The 19,749-nt window shown below is 42.4% G+C and overlaps 2 protein-coding genes and 1 long non-coding RNA gene across 26 annotated transcripts in view; 2 read left to right on the top strand and 1 right to left on the bottom strand.

Annotated features, from left to right (window-relative positions):
* The first annotated feature begins 16 nt into the window (after window positions 1-16).
* Window positions 17-3,326, top strand: LOC117164737 (uncharacterized). 2 transcript variants are annotated; one of them, XM_076621002.1, is made up of 8 exons: window positions 17-136; window positions 239-430; window positions 549-613; window positions 721-1,000; window positions 1,080-1,666; window positions 1,768-2,255; window positions 2,329-2,581; window positions 2,647-3,326. In XM_076621002.1, the coding sequence occupies exons 3-8, from the start codon at window positions 572-574 to the stop codon at window positions 2,920-2,922; spliced, it is 1,926 nt and encodes a 641-aa protein (XP_076477117.1). In that variant the 5' UTR covers window positions 17-136; window positions 239-430; window positions 549-571; the 3' UTR covers window positions 2,923-3,326. The 2 variants fall into 2 exon arrangements, with proteins under 2 accessions (XP_076477117.1, XP_033203907.2); XM_033348016.2 differs by having other exon boundaries at window positions 239-613; window positions 2,647-2,945; window positions 3,047-3,326.
* Window positions 3,327-4,162: 836 nt separating this feature from the next.
* LOC117164819 (uncharacterized) lies at window positions 4,163-5,755 on the bottom strand. Its single transcript, XR_013059081.1, has 3 exons — window positions 5,635-5,755; window positions 4,844-5,122; window positions 4,163-4,381 (listed from the first exon to the last, which is right to left on the bottom strand). It is a non-coding gene; the product is annotated as an uncharacterized LOC117164819 (long non-coding RNA).
* Window positions 5,756-6,260: 505 nt separating this feature from the next.
* Window positions 6,261-19,749, top strand: part of shot (dystonin-like protein short stop) — a 51,186-nt gene continuing 37,697 nt past the window's right edge. For 12 of the 23 annotated variants that reach the window (XM_076620985.1, XM_076620994.1, XM_076620989.1 and 9 more), the window contains exons 1-2: window positions 11,113-11,253; window positions 16,720-17,541. In XM_076620985.1, the coding sequence (XP_076477100.1) occupies window positions 17,289-17,541 (253 nt within the window). In that variant the 5' untranslated portion in view covers window positions 11,113-11,253; window positions 16,720-17,288. Of the gene's footprint in view, window positions 6,402-11,015; window positions 11,254-11,570; window positions 11,708-15,992; window positions 16,010-16,719; window positions 17,542-19,749 lie in introns of those variants that run through there. The other 11 variants (XM_076620993.1, XM_076620991.1, XM_033348166.2 and 8 more) reach the window with 8 other exon arrangements.

The raw sequence follows: 19,749 nt of genomic DNA, 5'->3' as shown, positions 1-19,749 counted from the left end.
TTTCTGTACTGATTGTCGAAAATTTTGCACTCGTAAAAATGACTTGTTTTTCCATCTTGGAAGTGCGATTTTAAAACAAATATTTTTATATTAGGGAATTTATATTGGAGAACGTACAAGCATTTTACTCCAGCAAGTAAGTAAATAAATATTATTATATAACGATGTGAAGAATCAAAATGATCAAGAATTCAAAGATTTTGTGTGGCAAGATTCTAATCTATTTGAATTTTTTTAGATTACTCTTTATGTAATTGCTTTTGAATCATCTTGACATAAGCCAATAATATATCGATTTAAAATAGGGACAGGAAGATCTAAGCAAACACCATCTGGTGTGAATGTTTAGTACAAAAGTAGTTGCTATGGCAATAGACGTTATACAAACTCGAAAATTAATAAAAATATGCACTGCCGTACAAATGTATACGTGCGTATTTTGTTTGACTAAATTTGTGATGTTTTTATCGCGTAAAGTTGATCAGTTTACCTGTGATTTCAAATATTTTAAACAGTTTTGATCAAATGATCTTATTAACTTATATCAGGTTTAAACTATAAAATAACGAAAATGGCTAATTGTGATAGTATTATTACCCAAGAAAAAAAGAAGGTAATTATTATTAATAGTAGAATTAGTATATTATGCTCGTAAGAAAATAAAAAGCAGTGAGCAAATACTTCATATGACCTTAACCTCATTTTCTTTATTGTACACAGCATAACTACAGAAGAACAACAGGTGTTAAAAGTAATCAGGATACAACTTCCATACCAATTCACCGTCGCAGACGCGTTGCAAAAACCAAACATACACTCAAAGCTCACAATGTTTACAAATATCCATCAGATTGGATAACTGATAATGATATCATTGAACCTGAAAATGAATTGCTTTTGAGAAATAGAACTGAAACATATGAACATGAAAGAAGTAAAAAGGTAAACGAGGATGGTAGTCTTCAAAAGCAAGCATTTGATGAAGTTGATGCAGATTCAGGTATTAAACACTCATAGGTTATAAGACGATTATTGACTTGGACGAATTATAATCAAAATCACATACTGTATTATTTTAGGTATTATTTTATCACGAACAAGAAAACATGTCTCACGGGATGCAATGAAAATAGCTGATGAGTATCAGAAATTGGAAAAACGTTATAAAAGTGTACAAGAAGAATGTCAGAAATTAAGTGATATATTGGAGCAAAGAGAATTAGAGTATAAGAAAGTATGTTTACATTATGAGACGTTAATACAAATGATTCAGGAATTAGAAGAAGCCAAAGTTTCTCTGGTTCAACACAATCAAAAACTTGAAATAGAGAGAGTTCAGTCAAATGAAGATATAATACTTTTAAAGAATATTGTTTACCAGTTAAATACCGAATTAGAGAGATATCAAGACAAATTGGGAGGTCAAAAGCATGAAAATGTTTCTGTACATGCAGAAAATGAAAACAAATGTGATTCAAGGATTTGGGGAAGTATTAATTTTCATGCATTGGGACCACTTTTAAATGCTTACCAAGAAAATTTATCAGAAAAGCAGGAACTTGTACACATGTATGAACAGGAAATGGCTGAGTTTAGTAGTAGATGTAAGGAAATTCTTACGGAAAATGAGATTATGCACAGAGAAGTAGAAGGATTGAAGTCAGAGGTAAATAATTATAAATATATAGACGATATGGATAAATAAGTGTATATAAAAAAAGTTGCTTTACATCATACATATAAATAACTACAATAAAAACTGTACAGTGTGATAGGTATACAAAGGAAACTAAAAAGTTGTTTGAAAATACTATGTTACTAAAAAATCAAAATGATATTTTAAAAAAGGAAGCTGCAAATGTAAAGAGGGAAACTGATGATATTCGTTCATCATATGAGTTAAAAATGGAAGTAATTTTAAAATGTAATGAAGCATTAAAAAAGGAATATACAACCACAGCATCCGAACTGAGCAATTTACGAGGAAAATACGAAATTTTAAGCAAAGAATTTGAAAAAATGAAGAGTAAAGGAGATCAAACAGTACCTATTGCTGTTCATACTACCGCTATCGAAGAATGTAAAACATTGTTAGATGAATTAAAATATCAATATGAAAGTGAAAAACGTAATCTCTGCAATCACATAAAACGTATAGAGGAGAATCAACCCGAAAACGAAAAACAACTTATAATGGTTACAGCTGAAAGAAATCATTTAAAAGGTCTTGTAGAAAACCTTGAAACAACCTTAAAGTAAGTTATTTATTTGTATATTTTTTATGCAAATGTTCTATTCATACAGAATGAATACTTAGATCATTTTCAGACAAACGCAACATAGAATTGAACATATGCAAACTATTGTTTATTCTACTCGAGTTTCTCGTAATTCCCTGAAGGAGAAATTAAGTAAAGTGACTGCTTATTGCGAAGAACTGTTTTCCGAATATGAAAGAATTGTTATAGAGAGAGAAAAATTACTCGCTTTCTTACGCGAAACGGAAAAAGAAAATGCAGATATGGATCGTCTTGGTAAAAATATTAACAGTCGAGTGGAAGGTTTAAAAAGTCAACTAGAAGTACGTTTAAAATATATGTAGTATTTAATAGAATAACAAAAATCTTAAATAATTTATAATTTCAGATTGTTCGAAAAGGTACGAAACAGCAGGTAGATTCTGTGGAGAAACGTATAAAATTACAAGAAGTTCATGTACGCCTGATGAAACATGACTATCAACGTAAAATACAATATTTAAACGATATAATTAAGCAACAGGAAGAAATGATTGAAAAGTTACAGAAAGAGAAGCATTCTAGTCTAGATAGTTCAAGTCTAGATAATTCAACAAGACGGATACTTCAGACAATGAATGATGATAACCCAGACAACTGTAATACTGGAACGAAAAATTCATGATCTTTGAATCTAGTTCATAAAAGGTCTGCATACTATAAAACTCGTGATAAGATCGTCCATAATAGATTGGACTTTGAAACTGATTTTCAACGAATATCATAATAAGCATCTAATTATGGAATAGGTGCTACTCGAAATACCGTCCTCATATTTACAAACCGTGTCAGTCGCTTTATTTAGCGGTGACATCAAATGAAGCAAGTGGTTGCGAAGGCTACTGTACTCCACTCTATGAACTGTCGATGGCAGTGGAGGCTCTAATAATCATATGGTGAAAAGTTGATGTCATTCGTTATAGGTATGATGTCAGATGCGATCCATTCATTCATATGTAAAATACACCTATTTTAGCTTTAAATTTTTTTAAATAGAATTTAATAATAACCTTGAGCATCGATAACGTATCTATATCGATATTTTAATAACCTGTCCATACAATATATATCCAAAAAATTAAGTACTTTTTCAGTTGCAAGGATATAAAAGATAAATTTTTAAATTCATATTCCTTCCGATCTCTCTGCGTTTCCTTCTTTATTTCGCTTTAGTCTTTATTTAGGAAGTTTGCATATATATTCTGATTATTATCATAATTGTATATTTCGAAGAAAAGAAATATTGTAAAAATGAAAAAGATATGCCGAGGAAATCGGAATAAAAAGTAAATAGAAATAACTTGTATTGAAATAACGAAAAAAATGATTTTTGGAATTAACCGCGTAATAAAATAGTGTGGTTAAGTAACCACCGGGGGGCGTTGCGAATCGAGAAAATTATTCAGTTGTGTCGCTAAAGTTCGGAGATTCTCGACATACTTCGGGACCATTCGTCAAAAGCAAAATGTCGTCTGCTAGGCGCGTCGTCGTCGTCAGGAACCGGGCCGTATTTCTAACGCGAAAATTGCTATGATAAGTGATAATGCGATGTCTTTGCATACAAGTATGTAGTGTTTTTTGTTGGAAAGTGTGTCAAAAATCGCAAAAGGATATTCTTCGAATCGGGCTCTTTCGTTGCCGTCAAAGAAACTCGAGGGGAATACCGGTGAACATTGATTTTTCCTGCTTTCGCATCTTACTCGACAGATGATCAAACGGTAATGCATACCTTTCGTATTCTGTCGAATCGTTAATATTGTAAGGATTTCAATGACTTCGTACTTTTGTTAGAGGAAATAGATTAAAAAGAGATAATACATCAGTTCATCCACATTGTATTACATAAAGTTGATTATTTGTTTCAAGTTTTCAACAGATATGTTCGACTGAATCACAGTTACATTTCATTATTTTTGGTGAAACGGTTATCTTGATTAGTTACTTGCAGAATGTTTTCCGCAGATGTCGCTGATTCTTGATATTATGTACATTGCTTGTACATCTTTCTCATTTGAGTAGAAAACTTCTGAATTTTATGATAACGTTTCTTCTAGAGTATCGTGTACATCTTCGTGATGCGCAAACTGAAAGAATTTAGTGTCACTTTGTTGCAATATTACTGACTGTGTTCTCATTACGTTTTCTGAACTGTTAGGTTAAGTTTAACTCGAGAATAACCAAATTACATCTTTGTTTCAATCAACACGGATGTTTTGAAGCAAAAGTGTTTTCAAGTGTTTGATTATTTATCAGAAAGACGTATAAAAGTATTTGTTGTGATTTTGCATCCGACATTCTTAAATTTGAAGTACAGAAGAGACGGAGGAAAGAAGAGAGGAAAATTATTTCGCATGGTTTCGTGCACCATAAACTGAAGTCTTTTGAGTTGTGAATATACAAAAAACGGATATTTTTTTCATTTGAACCGAAAAGGAAATGAACTAAAACCATGAAAAGCTTCATTTGTAAAAATATTTCGTCGTATATAAGTGTTCCAATCAATAACCATCAGAACAAGCATTTCAAATGAAGTCGGATTATTTTACCTCTGACTGCAATAGAATCATTGTTAAATAGATAATAAAATGTCCTGAGGGTTTCGCTTGTTTCTAGCACAAATATACACATATGCGTATAAGCAACTAACCCCGTTTGAAAATAGAATGGTGAGCTGTACATCGAAGAATTTACGCATGTTTCAATTTTTTTTAACGTCGCCTGAGAATTAGTTCGACTTGATACGTTACCACATCCGCTTCCGGTTCTTTGTATCGGATCTCTCTCGATCTATCTTTTGCACCGTTGATGCATGTATTTAGCATGTACTGAAATTAAATAGGAAACGCGTTAAATATCGTTATTAGCACAATCAGCACTCGTTTGTTAAATGAAGTTTCATGATATTTCGGACATCCTTAGAAAGCGCTATATGACAGGAAGCATTACTTTCCCCACATGAGTCATAATTCGAGTACTAAAATATTAATGTAATATTGTTTGCCCCGTCTCCTCTGGACACGCATATGTCGTGGGTATTTTGAAAACTAAATACATACATACTTTTGTACTATTTGCTATTAATGTTATGAACGAAAAAAAGGAAGAAGGAATAGGAAGAACTAAAAATATTCTTTTTCATATTTATAGAATGTTTCGGAAGGGGGATAATATCGAAGACAGCGAGGGCGGTGGAACTAGACTACGATATTTTGACGTGTGAAATACGAAAGAATCTTGAGTTGGTGGCAAAGGTTGTGAAACATAGGAACAACGACGGGAATTTATGGCCGTGTCTACGAACTCGAGCCTGACTTAACTGTTTTCGACCAAATCTAACCTGACCTAAGCGCCGCTGACGACGAAGATACGAAGCATTGCTGATGATCGGCGTGCTGGAAGCATGTTACGTTGCTGGCTAAAGTAACTGCTATACGTATCAGCGAGTATCAAAAGGACGCCAGACATCGCGTACGCTTTCCCTGTTCGTTCGTCTCCTTGCCACCTCTCTTCCTTCCGTTCCGCCGGTGCAGTTCGTGCACTTCTACGCAGCGATACACTACTCTACCCTACAGCGGCGTCGTGTACAGTAAATAAACGCGCAGCATGCTGGATACGAGTTCCACGTGCTTTTCGTTCGGTTGAAACTATTTTCAACAACAAAGCCATTCATCTCGAAACAGAGAGAAAGAAAAAAGGGAAAAACGCTGCTAGCGTGATCTATATCGCAGAGGAAGAGAGTAATAAAAAAGAATGTCGTATCTAATATCGCGTGCAAAGTTGCCAGCTGCCCGCTGTCGATAACACGGCGACTTAGTTTGGTGCACTATTCGCCGCTGCCCTCGGCAACATTATTGAACGTAGACGACGTAATACTTTGCAGCTCTCTTGTGTGTTGCGGTTGTGAAATTGCCAAGTGGTTGTGAAACAGTGCCGAGCAAAAGAGGAGTTGCACGAATATGGTGTAAAAAACAAAAGAAGTTTCAATTACACAGTTTTAGAGAATGGAGTTCGAGCTGGACGGAAGTCTAAAGGAATGGGTAAAGGATAAACCGCTGAGTATCCTGCAGCTCGATCCTGCTGACAGAGCCGTCTTACGGATTGCCGGTAAGTGTCAATCAGTGTTTCCAGTTTCCGTTTTCATAAGCCGGTTACGTGCTTAAATTCTCTATGGCGCGGTGTTTCGCCTTCCGCCTTTCGTTTTCGTTTCAAGTTCGATTCGCGAGTATATATTACACGAGGTTTGCTGTTTTGCCGAGGAAGAAAAAGTAAATGTATTTTATCTTTCGTTTTCGATGTATAAAATGAGTTTAAACACCATGCGTTCACGAACTATACGAGCTATTCGATCAGTTATAAAATGGACCTCATTATATATACGAGTGTGGTGAATTACGTTAAACGGTGATGACGTTTGCCACGACAACACCGACCGTCGTACTACTGATCGACAACATGTACGTAATCGACCAGAATGTTAGCATATAATGAGTGAATTAACGACTATATCGATGGTAAATCATCTACTCTTATTTTTCAAATCGGATGATATTAATCGAGCATACTAATAAATCGTCGGGACGTGCGTTCGAATCAATAATGACGCTAATAAATGATGAAGCTTTTCTGACCGCTTCTATTACTTTCCTGCCGATTCTTCCCCGAGTACCCCTTATCGATCGTATCGATTAGCGCATAAGAGTTTCGTTAAAGGAGGAAAGTATGGTATATTTGGACTTAATGATCGCATCGTATCGTCTGTTACTCTCCGTGAATTGACCGATTGGAAAACTGATACACGTACAGTCACGTATATATGTACATAGATAGAAGAAGTCATAAGAAATTAGCTGCGTTATAAATTCTTCTGATGTAGGAAACAAGAATCGTTTGCGGTACTATCTTGCGTCGACCTTCGACGCGGGATGTTGACCAGGAATAGATACTCGACACCATTCGATAAATATCGGATTGCAGTTTGCTGATCATCTTACCGTGAGAGATTTTTCATTCAGTTTGCGTGCCTCTGTCGCAAGTCGTTCTTCGCGACGCTTAAGTCTTCGAATCAATTTTATCCCTCCGTACATGCAACGAAACCTCGGTAAAACGGACCTCTTCCACGATTATCGAGTCCGCTAGTCTTTTTTTTTTCCTTCCTCGACGGGCATAGGACAATCGTGTGTATGCATATGAACGTATGCATGTAGGACATATCCGATTCGTGAAATTACAGGCTCTGATTCACGCTCACAAAAGCAACGGCGCGCGCGGTCTGCTTGGTTCCGCACCATTTTCGCGTAGCGTCGTTAAAATGGTGTTCGATCGACGTAACGTAACTCTCGTTATCTCGTAAATATACCGTAGGTGGGAGCCAGTATTGAAGTATCGCATCTCGGGCACGCGAGCATAATTGTTTCTAATTATAACGACCTATTGGTACGCTATCGTGAATGCTCTAGTAACCGTTGTTCTATCAAGTACCGGCGGCCGATTCTCTCAATTGCTTCTCTGCTCTCAAGACTCACGCCGTTTCTCCCCCCGCTGTATTAATTTATGGTTTTCCGAGAACGCGAGCGAATCTCGGCTGGCGAAACGACTTTTAACCACATTGAACGCGTTCCGGTCGAGAACGATGAATGAAGACACTTGTGTCGCGATCAAAGAGAGCAGACAACCGAGCAATATGCGGCTAACGATCCAACCACGTCGTCGCGTCGATGAACTCACGACCATGCTTTGCACCGGTCACGGTCCATAAGATGTTCGTCAGAGAGGTTAGTACTAGTTCACTATGCCTACGCGATGGCAAGTAGTGAGCGGAGGCGGCAGGTTAGGTCGGTCCGCATTAATCTAGGAGCGTGGAGGCGGCAACAGGTGCTCGGGTCATGGTTCGATGCCCCAGCCTCGAGAACGTCTTCTTCCCCCTTCCTTCTTTTTGCTCTTACAACTTTTTTTCCTTCCTCTTCGTTACTTCCTTCCTCGCGGCAAACTCGTTTCGTTTAGATACGCTCCGCTGTGGTGTCATTTACAGATCGTTCGAGATATTTCTTTTCTAAAATTGAATCCCGATCCTAATAGAATAGAATAGAATAGAATAGAATAGAATAGAATAGAATAGAATAGCACAGTTCGCTTGCTTCTCCACGAAATTGTCGAGTATTTTAATGCCAATAGTTGAAAAGGAAAATACAGATATACGACGAGTTTCGAAAGTCGAAGGTGGAAACAGAATTTTAACCGGTGCATTGTTTTTGCACCTGTTAGTCGTACATTTGTTACGATGTCTGGTTTTCTTTGCCTACGTACAAGGCTTCACAAGCCGCTCGCTAGATGTCCCGGGGTACCCGAAGTATCTGAAGAGGTCGATGCATCCGTGTTTCGTATTGTAGTTTTCGCGGGAGAACTTTTCAGAACCAGTAAAGACCTGCGTGTAACACGCGAGTATCTCTCGAACCGAAAGGACAGACGGCGGCCTAATTAACTTCATGAAACTAATTCGTCTGACAATTGAGAGATACTCTCTCCGTTTCCTTGCTTACCTGCTTTGTAAGACTTCTTCATCGCGCACTCCCTTGTTCCTCGAGGATTCTTGTCTTCGAGGGACCAGTAGAACGTTACACGGACCAACATCTGTAGCGTTAACCCGGACGAATACGTTCCAATCTACCAATTCGGCGTTCAAGATCAGACTAAATTTCTTTGGCGCAAACTGGGATTTAATATATATTTCGTGGAGTAATCTTCATGGCGATCGGCGGTACAGTTAGGAATCCGTGTGTACATGCCAACAAGGCAGGGAAGATAAAAAAAAATTAAGGTAACAGGTAAAAAGTTGCCCGGTGGGATCCAGGCCATGAGTCGGGAACGATGAACCGCTCTTCGAACTCATCGAATATGTAGTAGACATTACGATATAACGTTAGAAGAGTGGAAATTATTTCATTTGAGACGAATTGGTACCTGCAGGCATGCATTCAACTCGTACCAACGGTTCTATTTGGTAAAGTCGCGAAAATTCGTTTGTGAGGACTTGGATCATCGTCCGGAAAACCGATGAGATTAGAAGCTGTAAATAGCTGTGTGCCCAATACATGTATCGGCTTACAAGAGGCTTAGGCCTCTCATATTGAAATTCAGATCATTTCGACCCTTGGTGTGTTTGTATATCTGTTCACGCTTTCGAGGTCTAACGGTTCGACCGAATTATTTTCTTTCCAGTTTTCAGCTGGGTCACTCCTTGTCCAGCGAGAAGCTGTCATTTAAATTTATATACAAATGGCCATCAAGTATCAGTATATCGAGGATACGCCGAGAATTTTTGGTAGTTTGTAAGAAGATTATTTGGAGTTGAGTCTCTTTAAAATTATAGCCGTGAACATCGTTGATTACACTTGGCATTTAACTTATTGTAGGGATTATCATAAAAAAAAAACGGAAATTAAACGGTACATCGGCCGTTAAATCGCAATGAACAGTTATTCAGGGTAATCGATTCCTTAATCACTGACTTGAGTACTTACTCATCCACCTTTGTACTGGGACAATAGCCGATACCTAGTTTCTGTCAACGAGTTAGTCGCAACATAGTTGGATAATTTTACACGACGCAAATGTTATCATGTATCTTGATAAGATAAACTTTCGAAGATATATCGATAAATTTGTGCATTTGTGATTGCGAGCAGGATTAGCGATCAGGGCGAGAGTCACATATTTAGTGTGCACATCTGTTAGCGGCGACGCCGCGTTTGCCGTCGAGTTTCACCGCGAGCATAAACAAGAGGTAGAATATCGGCGACGTTAGGAATGATCGACGAAGAAAAAATGAGGTACATTTGGCCTGGCGCCAGATCGCAAGAATTCTCACGCTAGCGTCGGGTTCTCCCGCGGCTAGGATACGGCGTCGTTTTCTTACTCGCGATCTTCTCTTTAGCCAGGGAGGTCGAAAAATTCTCTTCGAAACGGTAAACGGTAGAGGATTACCGCATTGAATGAATATCAGAACGCGATCGTATTCACGCGTGAAACGCGAACAATCCTTGTCCTGTTTGGCACACAGTGTTCGGTGCATTGAATTCGTGATTCGCGGTATTTTGCACGGCGCGCCCCTGTCGTTACGTGACCTGCCCTACGAACCTGTTTGTAACGGCAGCTATTCCACGGCGGCGGAGTACATCGCTGTCAAAAAGACAGAGGCCTTGTCTGGTCTTTGTCTATCGCATCTGTCTCTTGGTCCCGTCTCTGTTCGGCTCTCAGGCGGTTTCACCCCGACCCTCGACGTGTCGATTTCTCTGTTCAACGAACGGAGAAAGTGAAGGATGAACGAGCTGCAATGGCGGGGCATGCGAGGAGTAGGTTCTGGAACCTCGAGGCTTGAGGTAGAGGCAGCTTGGGTGGGCGGCAGTTGTCCAGGCCGCCGCAGTCTGTGTCGAGGCGACGTGCTCTACACGACGGAGCGGCAAATCGCGTCTTCTCCAACTCGCAAGCCGCTCGCTCGCTCTCCTTCTCTCCCCTTTCTGTCCCCTCCCCTCCTCTTTCCTCTTTATTCTCCCTCCCTTCCTATTCTCTCTCGTTCTCTCCCTTCATGCGTCTCGTTGCCATTCCTCCTTTTGCTCGGTTCGGTCCTCCTCTGCGTTCGTCTCGCTGTTCCTTATCCGTCCGTTGCTCCTCTTTCCTCGGCCCATTCATCCTTCTCGGTCCACCTTTCCGTCTTTCTCCGTTCAACCGTTTCTCCGGCGCGAGCGTGTGCGCGCGTTCCTCTCGCCACGAGTCTCTCCGTCCTCGTCGTACGGCCTACAGCTACCTGGCCGTGTTACGGCGGGGTTCCGGATACGCGCGTCGACTTCGTCAACGTTGTCGTGCGGTACGTTCTACCAAGAATTCCAGTGCCACGTCTCGAGTAGCGGCGGTCGGTCGGTTGGTTGGTTTGGGTCGGACTGCAGAACGAACGATCGGTTTGGTTTGTTTATTACTCTGTCAGTTGTTTGGGAATTACGTCGACACTGTCGTCGTCGTCTATATATGTATATGTTTTCCGATGTCAAAGCTCGCGCGCGAATGTTGTCGCAACAAAGCGTTCACGACGATCGAATAGTGTGATGAACGAAGGAACGAACACCGTTATCGTGACGTGATGTTAGCTTGTCAAGGGTTGATAACGTATCAGCTGATAACTAGATCGATAACGCGGCGATTGATATCCAGTGCGACAATCGAAAGGACGTTTGATATCGAAGAAGGAACTACTCTCGCGATCTCGTCGGTGTTCCTTGTTGCATTTGACACGTGACAGGAAATTGTTCGGTCAGTTCGGTGTATGGTCGAGAATATTGGCCCGCTTTGACGTGGAATATATAGATATTCAGTGAAAAATTTCGGCAAACTCGGACTGTGAGCAAAACACGAGGCGTTCCGTGAGTCACGCTTCGTTTTGTGGCACCTCCCAGCTCTACTACCTCTGTCTCTGACTCCGGCTGTCTCCCTCTCTCTGTCTCGCCTTTTCTTTCTTCCTCCGATATAGGCTCGTATACTTACTCGCTCGATCGTTCCCACTCGGGTCTCTCTGTTGCCCCTTCCATTAGTAACCGCGTTGTTGGTAATCACGAAACGGCATATTGAGTCTGAACGATTAAGCGTCTGATTCAGCAAACGACAAATGCGTATATCGATATTATCGCAAGGGTTCATTCAAGATTACAATCGTTCGTGTTTCTCCCTTTTTGTTTTCCTTCGTCGTTCCAAGCTTCAGTTCCTAGAATTCCCCCTGTTTGAAAGACGAACTAGTCACAGTTGGTTCGTATCATTCGTTTCGTTCCCTTTAAGTCGGTAGCGTGTCAAGCAAGCTTCATAATAGCCTGAAATCCGATCGCCGAAACATAAGACATGTCACGGGGTGGGTTGACGTAAGAATAGAGCTATCAATGGGACAAGAATGTCGAGAGGTGTCTGTACGATCAGCGAGGAATACCACGCCGCGCGACCAGTGTATATGTATACATACACTCCCGTTCAAAAATATGATACTTGGATCATCACAACAAATATATGCTTAAACTTGTGGATATAATTAATGAATTTAATTAAATATCTGTCTCGTACTTTCATTACCACATTTGTAGTTAGCATTTTCGACATTCTGGCTATTTGTTTATTGCGTTAGGTATGATCTTATTAATTTTTTTTTTTATGTATTTCGAGCATGACAATTTAAATTGCTCCAAAACTGCTCTGTGGTCTTCTTCTCGTGTCCAAAACTTTTAAACCAACAGACTGAGTGCGGAATTTGCGGTTTATGTCTATAAACGTTCAAAGTGTGCTTTAATATTGGAAATTTTAATTACAAATCGAAACACGTTCGAAAATGATACGAGCCCTCGTACTTTTGAACGGGAATGTATATAGATAGACGTGGCGGTTTCAGCAGCGAGTAAATCAGAAGAAAGTCGTTTTCATCGAATACGGGGATTGCGTAATAATTGCAGGCTGTTGGAACTCTATGACAAACCGGCTTCGCGAGAAACACCGCGCACAATCACGTATGAGTCCGCGCTTATGTGTCCCCGCGTGTACGTGGAATTTCTTAATTTGGTCCGATCGGCCTATTCTCTGGCCCGAATCGGTCGTAGCCAGTTGATCCGTCTTTGTACCCTGGTTTCGCCGTTTCGAGCATAATTGAAACACGAAGAAACGTTATCTCGTGTAAGTGCGACTATTATTATTGTGCCTAACTAGACGCGAGAAGTCGCGTGAGTGACCTCTGCTTCTGAATTCCCATCGTTCCTTCCAAGAAAAGTGTACACTGAAACCATGGAAAGCGCGTGATACTCGAAAGCGGAACAAGTCACGTGTTTTCTTGCCAAATTACTGCGCCCGGCGTAATTGAGCACTGCCACGTCCCTCGTGTTCAAACGGAATGTCAATTATTTTGTCTCACACTCGTGATACCCTCCCTGCTTATCCCTCGTTATCTCCCCGTCCTCTGGCACACTTACACATACTTATATCTGCTTACACATACTTATATCTGCTTCAACAAACACTTCGTTTCTCGTTTGATCGGTCCTTGGCTGATTTTCATTCAGATTTTCTATCTTTCCCCTCCAACTTCCCGTTCACCACCTGGACTGTCTTCCCCTTCTGCTTTCTTTGTTTTCGTCCATCGTCATCACACACGGATCCATCTATTCTCGAGCCGATTCGTTCTCGTTATCGTTGTCGTCACTCTTTCTCTCTCTCTTTTTCTCTCTCTCTCGCTCTCTCCGTCTACCCGTTCGGTTAGTACATCGCCCCACCTTCGTATCTGCGACCTCCAGCGTGTTCGCACCGAAAGCCGTATTTGGTCGTTGCGTTAACAAATCCACGAAAGTGCAAGTAAGTTTTATCGTTGTGAAGCACGTCGAGTTTATCGAGTCGCGACTAAAAGTCTTTGAGGGTGCGAAATCGTATCGAGACACGGTTATCGACTGACCCACCTTTCTTCGATACACGCACCGATTTTTGCCTTTTTCCTCTTTCCGGTTGATTCTTGATGACGAAGTTGCAGTGATTGCGCGAACGTCGGAAGATTTATCATTTATTATTATTCGATAAACGAGGAACCACATAAACTCAGATTACGCGAATTCACGTCGAGAAACAGCGAAAACGCGTGAATCGATATCTCGTTCTATTTTACGGAATCGCGTTGAATATCGAATGTTCCATTTCATATACGGCTCCGAGATCATGTTCGCAATCTCGAAAACCAGTTTGTGTTGCCTCGTGAAACAGGAACAGAGTTTAGAGTGAACCGGAGGCTCTATTAGCTGAAACGCTCGACTTTAACGGGCGGTCTCGAGGATTCTCCGTTTTGCGCCGAGAAAGGTCAGCCGAAAATTTATCTACCGGTCGGAATTTAGGATCCAGGACTTCGTAGAATTCCGCGAAGGTCGTCTGCAAGGCGTTCCTCGTTTCTTCATTCGTATTTTTGCTAGCGATTCGATGTATCAAGTTCGAGGCTAAGAAGACTCGCGAGACGGTCGATCGGTTCGCGCGAGGGTCAAACTGCGTTCACACAAGGGTCGATTCGTAATCGATATACTAGAATTACGTATCGTGGAATGGATAGCGATCGGAATGGATACGATGCAAAAGAGTTATCGGGTAGCACATCGACTGTGTGCGTTCATAAGTAGGACGTAACTGGGACAGCGGATGAGCAAGGCGAGAAAGATGCTTCTAGCTGTCGGAGAATCGATGGCTGTTTTGTCATTTGACTCGAGGCGGTGGTTACGATAGATGCGAAGATAGGTGGGGTTTCCGGCGGCGAAGTAGCAAGGGAAAGAAGGATGGTGTCGTCGTGGTAAAACGAAGGGACGCGGAGGTGGCTTGTGAAAACACACCGAAGGAGAGGAAAAGAAGTCTCGCACGCGCGACTCTTTACAGCGGCGTGAGCCACGCTTTGCCGCGTGCAGCTCAAGGTTGAACCGAACTATACGACCGGTGGAGAGAGTCTTCTCGGCTTCCAAGAGCCCTCGAGAAGTCCTCCGTGAGCCGACTATGGACCCGTTATATTGCTACGCCGTTGCCACAAGAATGCCGCCAAGCCAGCCCCCTCTAGCAGCTCGCATTATGCCGATCCGATGCGTGTACACGCGCTTCCTCCTTCTTCATTCTTCGTCCGCTTTTCTCCGCAGCTTCTTACTTACTCGTTTATCGTTCCGGCTATCGTTCCTTTGCTATTTTTCTGCGTGGCTGGTTTCGCGTTAGGAAGCGATATCGTTCACCGGAGAACCAAGAGATCGTAGGTGGTGTAAGATACGTTGGGTGGGGAGCAGAAAGAGCATGCTTTGCGTTTCGATCTGTCGTGATGTCATCGATCGTTTCACGAGTTTCGTTATCTCGTATTCTTACGTGTTCTGCTTCTTCTTAAAAGGAACCCGTTGTTGAGACAGATGTCGGAGTTTCCGTGGAAGAATCCGGTTGAGGAGCAACTGGCACGTCGCGTTCCCCCTTTCACTAGTTCTTCTAACAAAATTTCATCGACGAGAGATGTGACTGCTCTGTTCGCGCGTTACGTGCGCGCGGGGTACTTTCTCTCGAACTTTCTATACGTCGCGTCGTTTAACCAATGCGACGGACACGGTTAGAAGGAGTTCGCCTAACATCGCGTGGCGCGTGACACGCGTTACTCTATTTTCTATTCGCATCTAATTCCGTCTGTCCTAGAGAGAACCGGCCAGAGTCGAGTCGAGTCCGATCCGAGCCCCGCGATCTTGGATTTCGTACGATCACGTTTGACGTTTCGTATTGGACGCGGTGCGCCAGCCGTCTAACTTTGTCGAAAATATTAACGGAATACCAAGGAACAACGAGATCCATTCACGGTTTTTGATATCGGTGTTCAAAGTTCAAACAGGGCGTGACCGTGGTTGGTAGCGATACGCGTAACGGGACAGGTGACTGAATGGATGAAAGAGGGCAAACAACACGCAAACTCGATTCGAGTAATCTAAATTCGAAGGCCGGTAGGATTAGCAAGGGCCCGATGTCGATGTGTTGCAATTGGCGTTGTTGGTTTTCGCTTCGATCCAGAAGACGACACCCACGTGCTGTTGCTTCTATTACCATATACGAAGATCCCGATGGTCTTGGGTTTCCCCGGGTGGCACCCGTGTCTCTCAGTCACCAATCGTCTCGTGGACCGTCAGTTTGGTAGATCGCTCGCTGGTTCGTTGGTACGCTCGCTCACAACCCACAGCCGGTTGTTCGTTCGTTAGTGCAATCGCTGATTCGCTCGCGTGCTCGATCGTTGCCACCGCGTTCGCTTCTCTATCCCTGCCAATTCCGATACCTTTCATTTCGTCTTGTTTCCTTTAGTTTCATTTGCTTATCGGCCACAGTCTACTCTACAAAGTATTTTTTAACATTCTATACTTGGTTGGGTTAGTGACGCGTATACTCGCTAATAGAATCGTTCGGTTTAATTGGTCGCGCGAAAGTCGAGCGGGAGAGTAACGAAAATTACCTCGTGCTCTTCTATTTATCGTGTCTGCTCGGATATAGTCGGAGTCTCTTTCGCTCTCTCGAGGAGAACGATGAACTAGGGGTCCGCGAAAGACCGATTACCGGCGTCTCGTGGTGCACCACCGAGCCACTTTGGCCGAGAAACGTTGAGTGGTTACGTCTGCGACGTGCCGTGATAAATTCGGTCGTTGATTCGTTAAGCTTCGTTCGCGTCTAGAGAGCGGGCGAACGGCCGAACGGACAAACGGGGAACGAAATTAGCTGTTCTTCTCGTTGTCCGCATTGTCCGTGTCGTCGGTGTCGCAGACGCGCCCTCCAGTTCCTTCCTATCCGATTGCGTCGTGCCTACGTTCGTTCATCCCTGGCCGTCTGGCTACGCGATCGTCGTCCGACCTTTACACCATCTCTCTTCTTCCAACAGTGCAACACCACAGCCAGTGTCAAAATTATTCGATCCGAAAACAAACGAAAACCGAAGGGTGCGCGCGGTAGCAACGACAGGGGTGGAAAGTGAATATAATTAAGGACGAAACTAGGTCTTCCGTCGACTCGAAGTGCCATACATATAATTAAACCTTCCATTAAGATAAGCCTACGTTAGTAAGTGTTTCTGTACGAAACGTTTTTAAAGTGTTCCGTGGTAGTTTCCAAGCCACTAATGTAAATACGAGCAAGAGGCTTCCGCGAAAGGAAACTGCCGATCATAGGAAAGGAGTTATTCTTACGTCGACACGGTGTCAAGAAAGAAAAACGGAACGGGACAGTGTGCTTGGTACGCGTGTGCATGTGGCGTATCTTGGCGAACGAAAAGAAGATAACCTAGTAAAAAGGGAGAACGTGTGCGTTTCGTTGGAGATAAAGGTTGTTATACATATAGGAAGAAAGAAAGAAAGAGCAAAAGCCCGATGAACAGGGAAAACATCGTTTCGTTGTTGGCTGGTTTCGAAAGAACCTAAGAAGACTTGTAGCGAGCTTAACTGGCTAAACGAGATGTCCACTCAAGCTTATTACAAGGAGAGGCTTGGTTTCGATCCGGCCGATACCGTGGCGGAACATCATCGTGAGCAGAGATCGCAGCACGGATACGAGGAGTCTCTTTCCAAGTTCAAAGGTCAGAACGAAAATGGATTTTCGTGGATGATGGAAGGACGGGAAAATTGGCGGGTGGAAGGGGCCACAGAACACCGTTCCGGCAGCACTCAGGCTTTCTGGGGTTGCTGGGCGATGTTCATCGAGGCGCACGGTAGGTGAAGAGTTGGCATGCCGATGCTGGATCCCGTCCAATACCTTGCCCCTGACCCTCCTCGTCCTGCCAATAGAAACTTCTTTTTCAATTGTCCCGAACACACGTTTTTTTATTTTCTCTCGTTTTCATATTTTTTCTTTTTTTTTATATCGACTTCGCTTTGGCTTCTCCCTTGGTCTTTGTCGTCCGAGAATCGAGACAAATCGGCACGAAATAGCTAGCCCTACGTGCGATTCTCCGAGTTCTCTTCCCTTGAATATTCCTCGGTCAGAACGAGATTCCGCTTGTTAGAAGCGGAGAAATCGAGAGAAAAGGGAGACCGGAGAATTACACGCATCGCGTAAACTAGAGTTCGTATCGGTTTGAGAGTATACCGTGAACGGAAGTATCTTTTTTGAGGTCGTTTACCTTTTGCCGTTTGACCCGAATGTTTCGCGGAAGTAGCCTCGGAAATAGCCGGGGCAAAATAATTCGCGCCTCGTGACGAGCTCCGATCCAAAGTCTCGAATGTCCGATACGAGAAAGTTCTTAATCCTACGCGATTCTTGTAATTTTCTCGCGCGTATAGTGCAACCATGTATAGACGCAAACACGTGTCTGTGAACTTTGAAAGTGTTTTGGATTTCTCTTTCTTTTTTTTCTTTTTTGTTCATTTAACATTGACTAACTTTCTTGAAGTGTCTTTGTGTGTCTAATATCGCGCCGATCTTTTGTTACCGGATTGAATCGTGGTGGATAGTCAAGGCTTCCCGCCTCCTTAGCGTTTCGACCATGTAGAATCATTTACATTAGAATCCGCTTTTACAAACGGGTTACGCGCTGTTCCTTTTGTCCACGCACATGCACATACGTAGATAGTGTCTCACTTACGAAACGATTTCACGAATGTATCGCGCGTGATAACCAAGCGTTTTCGCCAAACGGTTCTCTTTTATCGAAAGAATTCTTTTGGGGCGTGTACGCGTGGTTTGCGTACGTAATTCAGTACGTGCCACGTTCGTAGAAACGTGAGCACGTAATTCCCTGTTTGGGCTGTCGTCAGGAAAACATTTATCGCGATTTCCTTTCCATCGTTCCATAACAAATTCATGTCCAGGGACGATCGTCCAGCAATCGTTCCCCGTTATCACACGCTCCGAAATCCCATGTGTGTAGTCGGGGAACGAATGTTCTCATTGTCCCAATTTATCTCCAATTGTGCTTCGGTATGCCACTCTTCCGAAGCGTTGTTTTCGATTACGTTGGAATATTTTTTCCTTTCAAGGCACATGCGGCTTTTCGACGAACTTCGATCGAACCGATTACGAGTTAATACCTTGTCACGTCAATTAGAATAAACGTGTTTATTTATTTTTAACCATTACGTACACGTATAAGCCTAATCGATCGGATCTTTCTTTTTTTTTATCTACTTTATCGTATATTGGATAACGAGTTTCGGTAATTCATGAACGCATTACGGACGAAGTATGACTCGAACGTATACTTAATTGCTATTACGCGGACCTTCCATAAAAGCATCGTTGTAAGACGGTGTAAATAGGTTTGCCTTACCTATTTCGTAACGTTGTTGCCACAAAAATGGGAAAATTCATCGAAACCGTTGTTCGCGACTCCTTTCGAAGTTGAGCAATAGTTCGAGGGTCTGAGAGTTCATTATTCGTATTAGCTACGATCGTCTTCAGTCTCCGCCTGGTTCACGGAGAGGTTAAATAAGTGTTTCTTAATGAAAGCCTACAGCTACACGGAATCGGATAATCGGCCGTAATTAATTGCTACTGCGAAGTCCGAGCAGGAGCCTCCTACTCGATTAATCTCGCGATCGAGTAGTGTCGTCGAACTTGTATCTATCTAGTGTAACGATGTCGGTTCGAATACTGGCGGATATTTCATCGATGGACGTTGTAAGGTTGCTAAGACAGATTATTCGAAACGTACAGCATAGCAAGATAGCACAAGTACAGAACACAAGGGGATAGACATCCCATTGCTTTATTATTAGAGATCAGGTGTTTAGGGCACAGGTTGGGAGGACATGGGCAGACTGCACTTGGCATTTACAGAGCCTCCTAATAATTCGGCAAAGTTTTAACACACTTTCGCTTGTTTGCGTGCACGATCGGCTGTTCTTTTCCTTTGTGACTACCTACGTGCAAACACCCATCTACCTATCTATCTATCTGCCTACCTACTTTCCTATCCATC

This window comes from Bombus vancouverensis, chromosome 8, assembly GCF_051014615.1.
Source record: "Bombus vancouverensis nearcticus chromosome 8, iyBomVanc1_principal, whole genome shotgun sequence".
NCBI lineage: Eukaryota > Metazoa > Arthropoda > Insecta > Hymenoptera > Apidae > Bombus > Bombus vancouverensis.
This window is presented reverse-complemented; position numbering and strand designations above follow the sequence as displayed.

What these genes read in the sequence shown, in the direction of transcription:
- LOC117164737 (XM_076621002.1), top strand. Translation starts at nt 572, where the DNA reads ATGGCTAATTGTGATAGTATTATTACCCAAGAAAAAAAGAAG. An exon ending in TTACCCAAGAAAAAAAGAAG is followed by an intron (nt 614 to 720) that starts GTAATTATTATT and finishes TATTGTACACAG; the next exon opens with CATAACTACAGAAGAACAAC. An exon ending in TAGAAGGATTGAAGTCAGAG is followed by an intron (nt 1,667 to 1,767) that starts GTAAATAATTAT and finishes AAAACTGTACAG; the next exon opens with TGTGATAGGTATACAAAGGA.